General features: G+C 35.8%; 1 protein-coding gene across 1 annotated transcript; it reads right to left on the bottom strand.

Moving 5' to 3' along the window:
- Window positions 1-408: 408 nt before the first annotated feature.
- On the bottom strand, window positions 409-3,755 carry LOC136419191 (luciferin 4-monooxygenase-like). The gene is made up of 8 exons (XM_066405391.1): window positions 3,558-3,755; window positions 3,234-3,498; window positions 2,943-3,180; window positions 2,693-2,891; window positions 2,493-2,646; window positions 2,093-2,438; window positions 1,839-2,045; window positions 409-565 (listed from the first exon to the last, which is right to left on the bottom strand). The coding sequence occupies exons 1-8, from the start codon at window positions 3,672-3,674 to the stop codon at window positions 469-471; spliced, it is 1,623 nt and encodes a 540-aa protein (XP_066261488.1). The 5' UTR covers window positions 3,675-3,755; the 3' UTR covers window positions 409-468.
- Window positions 3,756-10,559: the final 6,804 nt, after the last annotated feature.

Here is a 10,559-nt window from a genome sequence, read left to right as displayed (position 1 = left end):
GATGATCATGGCGGTTTATTAGTGTGGCAATGTAAATAGTGGGTTAAGTGGTCTGCATACATCTAGTCCAGGGAAATTGGAATACGAATTTAGCAGAAAATTCGTCGTTTTGGTTTTACCGAAATCTTTTGCTTTGCTCAGCTGTTCATTTCTTTTCAGTACGGTTTCTCCAGCCCTCGAGTCCAATTTTCTATAATATTTGTTTACCAAGAGAATATGTGGTCAACTCTGCAAACGTCGCAGGAAGAGGAGCATTCACATTTTACCTCATAATCTGTATCATTATTTTCCAGTTACGTAAGGAGCAGGAAAATTTCGATGTTCATGTGAGAAATCTCGGGAACTATAGGAGGAAGACCAATAAAACACTATCGATTTTCGTCTCAAAAACAAAAATAGATTTTTTTATAGTTTCAATAATCCACCACCAAAATTTCTACGTAAATATGACTGTAAAAATCATTTTTTTTAATTTTGCAGTATCATCTTTTTTAATTTTAGCCTGTTTATTTTTCCTGTGATGGTGGTCGGAAAATTTTCGACGAAGGTGACTCCTTCTCGCAATCTAAAACATAAAGATAAAACTCAACTTGTTTGCGTTGCAGTAAAAGAGAAGTGATATTGTTATTATGACTATAAATTACAACATTTCTAGTTTACTTAATTACAAGGCTCTTATGACAAAAATAACTGACTAAACAGAACTTAGCATCATTACTTATTATACAGTGGAAGGTTTAGGATGGAACAGTCCATATAACCAAGAAGCCGAACATATGCGGCCAAAATCCTCGGACACGTCGATTTTTATCTTTCTTTGCGGTTTTTTTATGGTAAATTCATGTATACAGAGTAGTCTAAAAATCAGGTACGACCAGCAACTTTGTTTTTTCGAATGGAAATATATATTTTTGATTTCATTTTTGAATTCTACGCTAAATTCTAAGTGTGTTTCATGTACCATATTCTATGCCTAAACGCAACAGGTCTCGAAAAATTTACGATTGAACATATCAAAAAATAAAACTTTTGATTTCTTTAGTCCTGAATAGGACTGATTTAATACAAAATAAAACAACAAGCAGCAATTAAATTAAATTTTCATATTGGATCCCACCTACTTCTTAACAGGAAGCAAGACAATGAATGAACTCCTATTTGGCATTTTGAAGCATGGCTGGGGTAATTGTTCTTATTTCATTACGGATTCTTTCTTTTAAGGCTTTCCGATAGTTGCTAGTTGGTTAAACTATACCTTACTCTTAAGATAACCCAATAGAAAATAATCTGAAGGCGTGAGGTCAGGTGATCGTGCCGGCCATTCAATTACCCCTCATCTCCCAATCCAGCATTCAGGAAAAATGTCATTTAAATAAGCCCTAACGTTAACGTGGCAATGAGGGGACGTTATTTTGTGTTAAATTGGTCCTTTTCAGAACCAAAAAATTTTAAAAGAAATCAAAAGTTTTAGTTTTTGATATGTTCAATCGTAAATTTCTCGAGACCTTTTGCGTTTAGGTATAGGATATGATATATAAAACCCACTTAGAATTTTGCGTAGAATTCAAAAATGAAATAAAAAATAGGTGTTTCTATTTGAAAAAACAAAGTTGATGGTCGTATCTCATTTTTGGACTACCCTGTATACATGAATTTACCATCAAAAAAACTGAAAAAAAAAAAAAATCGACGTGTCCGAAGATTTTGGCCGCATATGTTCGGCATCTTAGTTACATGGACTGTTCCATCCAAAATTTCCACACTGTATGTATACGACACAATCTTGGGAGCAATTATTATTATCTCATCTCCATAGCGCCGACATTCAAAGTTCTCACCTTTTATGATCTTCAACCCTCTGGTTCACGTAATTAGTCAACTCTTCTTCCGTCACAACATCTGCATCTTTCTTTAGCTGTACGACTCCCATCATCCTCTCTCCTTCCCTCTTATGTGGAATCCCTATCACTATAGCATTGTTCACTGCTGGATGGTTCAATAGCACTCTTTCAACGTGATACAGGAACACGAAGCGGTCGTTCCATCTAAAATTTCTCCGGCCTTTCTAGACTTGAAAAAAGTGGTTTATCACCTTAAAACGTTTTTAATTCTGTCCATAATATAGAAGCAGAAATCTTCGTCAAAGTAGACCAAATCTCCCGTCTTGAAAAAGCCTTCTTCATCAAAAGATATTGAGGCATCTTTGTTGTAGAAGCATCTAAATATTTTCTTTCCTTTCAGGTAAAGTTCTCCCTGTTGATTTGGACCACATTTCTTTCTAGTTTCCACATCTATGACCTTGTAGTGTAATCCTTCGACTGGCATTCCACAAAAATTGGGCTTAAGACGCTGCAGATCTTTTGATTTCGATGAATAAGGACTGAACGATGTGACTTCACCGCATTCAGTCATACCGTACGATTGACCAATAATTACATCTACAAGAACGACAGATCATGCCAAAAATATTGGATAGTCCAAGAGGCCCATACTTGGCATAATCTCCTTTAATTTGTATATAAAATCATTATGCAAAATATAAGATCCTGTAGTAATTCTAAACAAACTGGAAATATCCACGTCTTCAGGTTTCACTGATTCTGAAAGCTCTACACACTGCAGAGGCATCAAAAAGACGTCTGTAACCTATTTGAATGTAGGTTTTGTAGACTGAAAATTATTGTTAACATACGCGATATTTGTCAGTACTTCTCCAGAATTCTTGAGCATCAAATCGGTCCCTCAGAAGTCGGCACCCCCCCGCCAAAATATTTGTTACCAAATCGATAGTTGAAGAGACCCAGTACCAGTTGGTGTACTTCAGGGAAACTGAACCCATCGGGTGGTTGTTGAGCTGGTGATGATTTGGCCCCACCACTGTGGGTCCTAATCTAAAAGCAGGCTTGGTGACCTCTCGAGAATGGCATCCCAACAAAATTTACCCCAGGCAAAACTCTAACGCAAAGAGGTAATAGTGACTAAGGCATATAGCCTTGGGAGTACCAGTGGTTCCACTACTAAAATGTATCATAGAGGTAGTGTACAAATCTTTTATATCAATCGGCAGGAATTGTTCTTTGTTATCCAAAAACTCCTTTTTGAATTGCTCCCCAAACACTATGATTTCAGCGTCAATCCCTAGACGTTTCAGAGCCTTGGATATCATGTCCTTAGATTGAGCTGCATAAAACATAGTGATACTTTCAGAATAGCGATTTTTCACCGTCACTAACCAGTGGCGAAGACGATTTTCGGTGGGACTTGCTCGAAAAACTCAGCACATTCCTCCACCGTGTGAGAAGGGTCCACACTGAAGGAAATGCACCCCAAAAACTGAGCTGCGATGAGGGGGATGTTCGCATTTATGTTTTCCTTATTCGAGCACAACGCAATGGTGTTTTGGGGTTGCAACCCTCGTTTCCGGAGGGCCGAGGCGGTCGCCATGCATTTGCTCAGGAGATCCGAGTACGTGTCCCATTCTTCAGTTACATTGTTGATCTTTTGTTAAAGGAAAGTGATAAATATCGAATTTGAATGGCGTTAGGACAGGTACTTACCACTGCAATTCTATTATGATATTTCCTGCAGGAGTCAAACAAAACCTTGCCAATACCGCCACATTTTTCGTCAAATTTGAGATCTGGAGTTCGGATGACTCCATCTTCGAAAATCATTGGGAAGAACGAGAAAAAAGCAATTAAAATAGTCGATTTATTGACAAACGTTTTGTGCTCGTGACCCTGTCTAGAGGAACTGTTCAAAGCTACAAATTTGTATTCTTGATAATTAAATAAACGCAATCATGGTGGGATCTGATAACTGTGAACTATTATGTGCTTCCAAGGTTGGAATTCATATCTGAACAATGACATCACATAATTACGGGAATAAACTCAAATTCGAGATAAATACGAGGTTTGGTTGATAAGTATTGCACACTAGCACGCCACACGGAAATGAAAGGTACTATCGAGTTGCGCTTGATGACAAATGACAGCTAAAATCCTCCTCTGTAAATCTCTGAAATTGCTTTGAAACGATGATTCTGTTGATAGAAGCACTGTAAAGAAGTGGGTGTTGAAATTTCGTGAATGTGGTGCTGGGAAAGCGACAATTATGGATCGAGTTAGACGGCCTGTTTCTGCAACAGACGGCAAACTTCGAAAGAAGGTGGAAAATTTGATTCGAGGTGACCGGCGAAATACCCAACAACAAATTGCCATCCGTTTAGGAATATCTAAAGAACGAGTAGGCTATATTATCCAGCAATTGGATTACCGTAAAATCTGTGCTCGGTGGGAACCGCGCAAACTGACAGAGGAACAGCAACGGCGCCGTCTTAAATGTAGTCAACAACTTTTACAACCTTACCATGATGAAGGAAATTATTTTCTTTTCAATATAGTCACTGGAGACGAAACTTGGGTACATCATTACGACCCCGAAGAAACAGGTCAAAGCTTGGAATATAGACATTATACTTCACCAAGGCCCAAAAAATTCAAAACCCAAGCATCGACGAAGAAACTTTTTTTGACGGCGTTTTGGGATGCCAAGCACGTTTACGTGACTGAATATCTCAAACATGGGAAACTGTCAACTCTGAACGATATATTGAAATGTCAAGACACCTTAGAACACGAGTGTATCGCGTGCGAAAGACCACAATGCCCTTAATCCTTCTACGTGACAATGCGCGACCTCACACATTTTATGACACACAACATTAACAAATTTAAGTTTAAGCCTATTCCACATCCACAATATTCTCCGGATTTGGCTCCGTGTGACTTCAACTTCTTCCCTCATCTCAAGAGGTATCTCATGGGTAACCATTCCATCTCCGACGATGAAGTGAAGGAAACTGTGACTACTTGGATCCGCGAAAGACGACTAGAATTCTATAGTGACGAAGTGCAAAAACTTGGGAGAAATGTATGAGTATAAACGGAGATTATATTGAAACTAAATATTGCATTTTGTAGCTGAAGAATTGTGCTTTTATCTATGTTTTTATTCCGTTCTAATAATTCGTTTCATTTCCGTGCTACACGTATGTGTACAAAAGTTATCAGTCGACCCTCGTATATATTATGGAAGCTACCACAAACGTCTAATTAAGTTATTGAATATCCTCTGCTCGAGATTGAATCTGCCTACCTTTTCCGTTGCTGGGACTAACATGGATTTCTTTCCTTATTAATTTTTATTACAATTAATTTGTGCCCAACATATGGATGATTATTCGCTCTCAAAGTTGTTGGTGCAGATTGTTAGTTTCGATTAACACATTTTAAAAAGTTTGCTCTTCTTGAAGTTTTACCTCACCGAGGTTTCTTGTGGTGAAATACAGTTCCCTTATCCCTCTGATTCCTACATAATCGAGTTTCTGATTTTACTGTCTCTGTCCAATGGGTCGGGATAGTACTGAGAGAAAGTGGGTAGTACTGGGTAGTACTGAGAGTGGTACTCGGTAGAGGATTCATTGCCGTAGAAGGTCATTTTCGGTTACTACAATTTTTAAAACGTTTTTCTTCGCAACTTTTTCTTAAAGTAATTTTAGCCTCCTTCCCCTTACGTAATCAAATTTTACTATCTATGCCCGACAAGTAGAGGATTATTTTCCATTGCTGTATAAGGCACCGTATAAGAAATTAAAATTCATCTTGTTAGGTCTAATAACTGTGGAATATTATTAACTTTCGAAGCAGTTTATATTCGAAGCTATAATTAGAGTTCGTAAACATAGATAAATTGAAAACGAGTACGTAACAGTAAAATCGTTGAGTATATTCTGCTTTATTTTGTCGCGATCTTTCCTGCTGCTGTAGTTCTGGTAACCTGGAATGAAGAACAATTTTCGAGGAGCTCATAAACGTGTTTCTGCCATGAAAAGACACTGCAGAGGGCAGTGAACTGAATTAACAAAAAAGAAGCAGAAGATGGCAAAAGTCGATCTCTCTGAAGAAAAGAAGGCAAATAGAGCTTCAGAGAGAAAATCTTGACCTGAGATTAGATAGAATTTGCGTTGAGGGAATATTAAGGAAGAAGCAACTACCGGATACGCCAGAAGATGGGTGGTAAATAACGTTTATTTTATTTACCAATGCAACGCGATTTCGAAAGTTTTCTGAGTGCTCAAAGGAACTTTTCCACCTTTTTGGCGGTGGTCTTGAAAAATATCTTGATTTTTGATGTTTAGAGTTTACTGTAGCTTAATGGACATAGTTTAACGTTGAACTTCGGGTATGAATCAAACGCACTATTTATCGAGACCTTATCCGAAAGTTGTTTTTCATTCAGATGTATACAGGGTGTAACATATCATCATAGAGATATTTTAGGGAGAGAAAGTACTCTATGAAATAATAAATAAATGCTAATAGACTTATGGTCAAAAACGCGTAATTTTTTTATATACAGGGTGGCAGTTTCATATTTCTTTAAACACAGGTGAATATTTTCAACAGTTTTTATTATTTTGTTGTCGTTTAGGTTTATTTTTACTATAAGAAATTTAATTAAATGCCACGAATTGGTTCAGATAGTTGATGCTGAGCCAGATAATGATTTTTTTCTTACTTTCTTTACATTCTGCATTTGCATCCATAGATATTTTTGTGAATTCTATGAAAACGGTGAAAGATGCGAAAAATCTAAAGAACTGAAGAAGGAATTTTAATTTGGTACCAGAATTTAAACAGGGTGTTCCAAAAAAATACAAAACATAAAATAGTATATGATCCAAAAAAGCACAACACACTGTATATGGTTATCGGCGATTTTAACGTACTGTTGAAGAGGATCGTAAATAAAATAGATGTACGAAATTTTAAAAATTTGACACAACACAACAGGGACAAGGCATATGTGAAAAAACACAAAATATGAGAAAAAATGTGAAACTTTACCACCGTATGTATCGAAAATGATGCGTTATAAGTCTATGGCATTTTTTTATTGTTTTTCAAAACCACTATCGCTCCCTGATAAATCATCATAACGTTGAGCTACACCTTGTATTAAAGGCTGAAAATAAACCATAGGTGCAGGTCAAACAAACGGAAAACAATAATTGCTCAAATGATCATGAATGTCGTGCATGAATATGATGAAAAGTTCATTTAGCAACTATTAAATTGCCATAATTAACTCTTTTGAGTCGAATATTTATTTTTTGACATTTAAAAAAAGCGCAAATGGAAAATACATAACTTGGAATATTTCCGGGTTAGTTCAGATTAGCCCGTTCTGTTCTACTGTTATGTTGTATGGAGGTTCATTATGGTCGAGAGTTCCAAAACACAAAAAAATTGTCCCCCTGTGAAGTAATGTTTTTCGGCGGTTCCTGAGGGGGGAAGAATGAAAACCCGAGATGTTTTGGTGGGTAAGTTAGTTCAGGTTAGCTCGTTCAGGTTAACGGGAATATTTCCAGATTACGTACTTTCCAATATGCCAATAAGCAGAATAGTTTTACCGGGTAATTAAAAGATTTAACTGTTAAAGGTCACCTTCATGTATAGTAGTAATTACTAAAATTACCTAGATACTTCATTTGCAGATGACTGGTTATGGACTATAATTTGTTCATGCGCTTATAAGATAATGTAATAAAAAAGTATGCTTAAAGATATGGGTTATCGTAGGGCAGAATTAGTGTCAAGAAAATTAGTGTATGCGAAGTACCACCACGTTTTTCCTTAAAAAAATATATGCAGTAGGAAATTGTGCTTTCTTCGATAAATATTCCTATCTAAAACAGTTGTAAGTAACATGAAACGTTGCATTTACTCGATGAAGCATGAAAGTAGAATGAGAAAAGGTACTAACTACATATTGGCAGAGGTAAAACTAAATTTCATATTTAAAAATAACGCCATTTTCTTGCTTTCGTTAGATCATTGCGAACCCTTGATAATCAACCTATGAAGTTTAATTAGGTATGGATGAACCGCATATCAGCATCTGGAGAGCATTTAAAGGAAGTGGTTTAAAATGTTATAAAATACACATGTGCCACAGGTCCAGGTGATCCTCAGAAAAGAATCGAGTTTTGCAATTGGCTCTCAAATAAGGATGATTCTCCAGATTTTTAAAAAATCATTATTTGAACGGACGAAAGTATTTTTTCACACTGTGATGTCTTTAATAGAAATAATGAACATATTTGGAATCAAAATAACCATAGACACTTTAGGGAAATTAGACCACAAGTTCGCTTTCATTTGAATGTATCGGCTGGAATTCGTAACAATTAACTGATGGGACCTTATTTTTTCAATGGGACTTCAAACAATGAAACATATCTTCAATTCTTGATAATCCAATTTGAAGAATATATCGATGGGTTGTCACTTACCAATTATAATAGATACTGGTTTCAGCATGACGGGCTCCTCCACATAATATTACAGCCATTTGCAACTATTTAAATCAAAGATTTCCACATAAGTGGATAGGAAATTCGGGGCCGGCAAGGTCCCTCGACCTTACAGTTTTAGATACTTTTTTGTGGGCCACTTTGAAAAATTAGGTATATGGGAAGCAAGCGTATAACACAATAGAAGAACTTAGAAAAAATAACATTACACAATTCAGTTCAGTTAGAAGAACAGACATTACTAGGGCTGTCGCTAATTTAAATCGACGTGCTCGTTTGTGTCCAACAAGAAGCTCGTCAATTTAAATGCTTGTTGTAGTAGTTAATAATAATTTAATAAAAATCCATCGTCGCGCCCATAAGAAAAAATAAAGTTGATAGTAGCCGAAAGACGAAACATCCGAAGACGAACCTGAAAACGTCTTCGTGTAGCTGAGAAAAACTAGCTATATAAATGTGCTTGTGGTTTTGGGCTTCCTTGTCAAATAACGCTAAAAAGTAAAAACGAAATCTCCAATTTTTAGTTTTTTTTTTCGGATAACTTCAGCAGTACTCGTAAAAAAACAAATTTTGAAAACGGCATTTGGTTAAGCGCATAATACCTTCTCTAGTTTCCGAGATCCCAATGTTGAGGATCAAATTTGAAATTCCATGTAAACCTAATTCTCTTTTAACACGATAGATGCGTTCCCAAAAAATTCGTGTAAAAAAGATATTGACTAAGTGGAAAAATAGACTGGTTCCAGATCTAAAAAAGCGACTGAAAAGAAAATAAACTATATTAAAAAATTCTTTTTAGAGTTCACTTAAGAATTTATTCCGTGCTTGCACATTTTAATTTATTGAATATATGATCAAAAATAAATTATACTTAAAGAAAAAAGAAAATAATATCTGAAATTCATTAATATAAAAAAAGTAAAAATAATATAAACATAACAAAATTTTATGCATTGACACACAATAAACACACACGTTTGCGTAAGACTATCGTTGCTATCGTTAGAATTATTTTATTCGTCATTTTGTGAAATTATTTCTGTGCTATAATCTCTAGTCTCTTGTGTTGATAATTCAGCAATTTTTAGAAGGAAGTCAGTCATTAAAGATCGTGTTTGATTTCGTGATAAACCGTTATAAAGTTTCCTATAAGATGCCATTAATGATTTCAGTTCACGTTGAAATTTCGCAGCTCATTCCTCATCAGGGTCATGTTGTACAAAATGATTACCATCAAAATGATGAAGTTACAATGCATATTTCTGAAGGAGAATGAAAAAATTCATATAAACATGAAAAAAAATCATAAGAAAAATTCTTTTAAAAAATTCATAGAATATTAAAAATCGTATTAAAACAAAACAATTCGTGTAAAAAGAGAATTAGGTGTACATATCCATCACATTTTACATGTTCAACTTCCATATATTTTCATTTTACTGGTAATTTCGTCCTTGTTCCCAATTGTGCAAGAGTTCTCCATCAACCTTTGCTTGTAGGAGTAACTGTTCTTCTGAGACATCATCTTTTAAACGAATTCCACCTATATCCGTGTTGATGGATTTTATGCTCTCAAACTTATCTTGCAATAAGCTAAATGATACTTTCACCTTACTAAAATGAACTGGCTCGATTGAAAAGAGCAAAGGCATTTCATTGCCTTTGATGCATCTTGATTGAACTTGGTTCAAAACCACTCTCGCTCATTAGCTTAATCCTCTCTTCACAATCCGGTATTAATGTCCTGTAGCGGTCACCGAATATTGTGTCACACCCAAATTCCGTGCTGAAGAGTGTGAATCGCTGTCTTTGTAGATGTTCAGCTGATATTAAAATCTGGACTAATGCCAAGTGACTCGATACCCAGTCTCGATTAAGATTGGAGTTCAAACCTTGAAGAGTGCAATGAGGAGATATTAGAATTACCTGAAATCTTATTACGCTGTGATTTTTCGCACCTGTTAATAAGATCGGCGTAGATGATGCTCAAATTCTCTCTGGCAGGTCTTTCGTTGGTGGAGTTTTCTTCTGCAGCATTATCAACCTTCTCAAAAAAATCTTTTATGGTGCTTAGGCGCTTCATCTCATATCTTAACTTCTTCGAGATTAATCAAACCGGTGTCCACATGAAGCTGAGATTTCGCTTTTCTTCTACCACTCTCTTTCCTAAAATTAAATG

Source organism: Euwallacea similis, chromosome 2, assembly GCF_039881205.1.
Source record: "Euwallacea similis isolate ESF13 chromosome 2, ESF131.1, whole genome shotgun sequence".
Taxonomy (NCBI): Eukaryota; Metazoa; Arthropoda; class Insecta; order Coleoptera; family Curculionidae; genus Euwallacea; species Euwallacea similis.
This window is presented reverse-complemented; position numbering and strand designations above follow the sequence as displayed.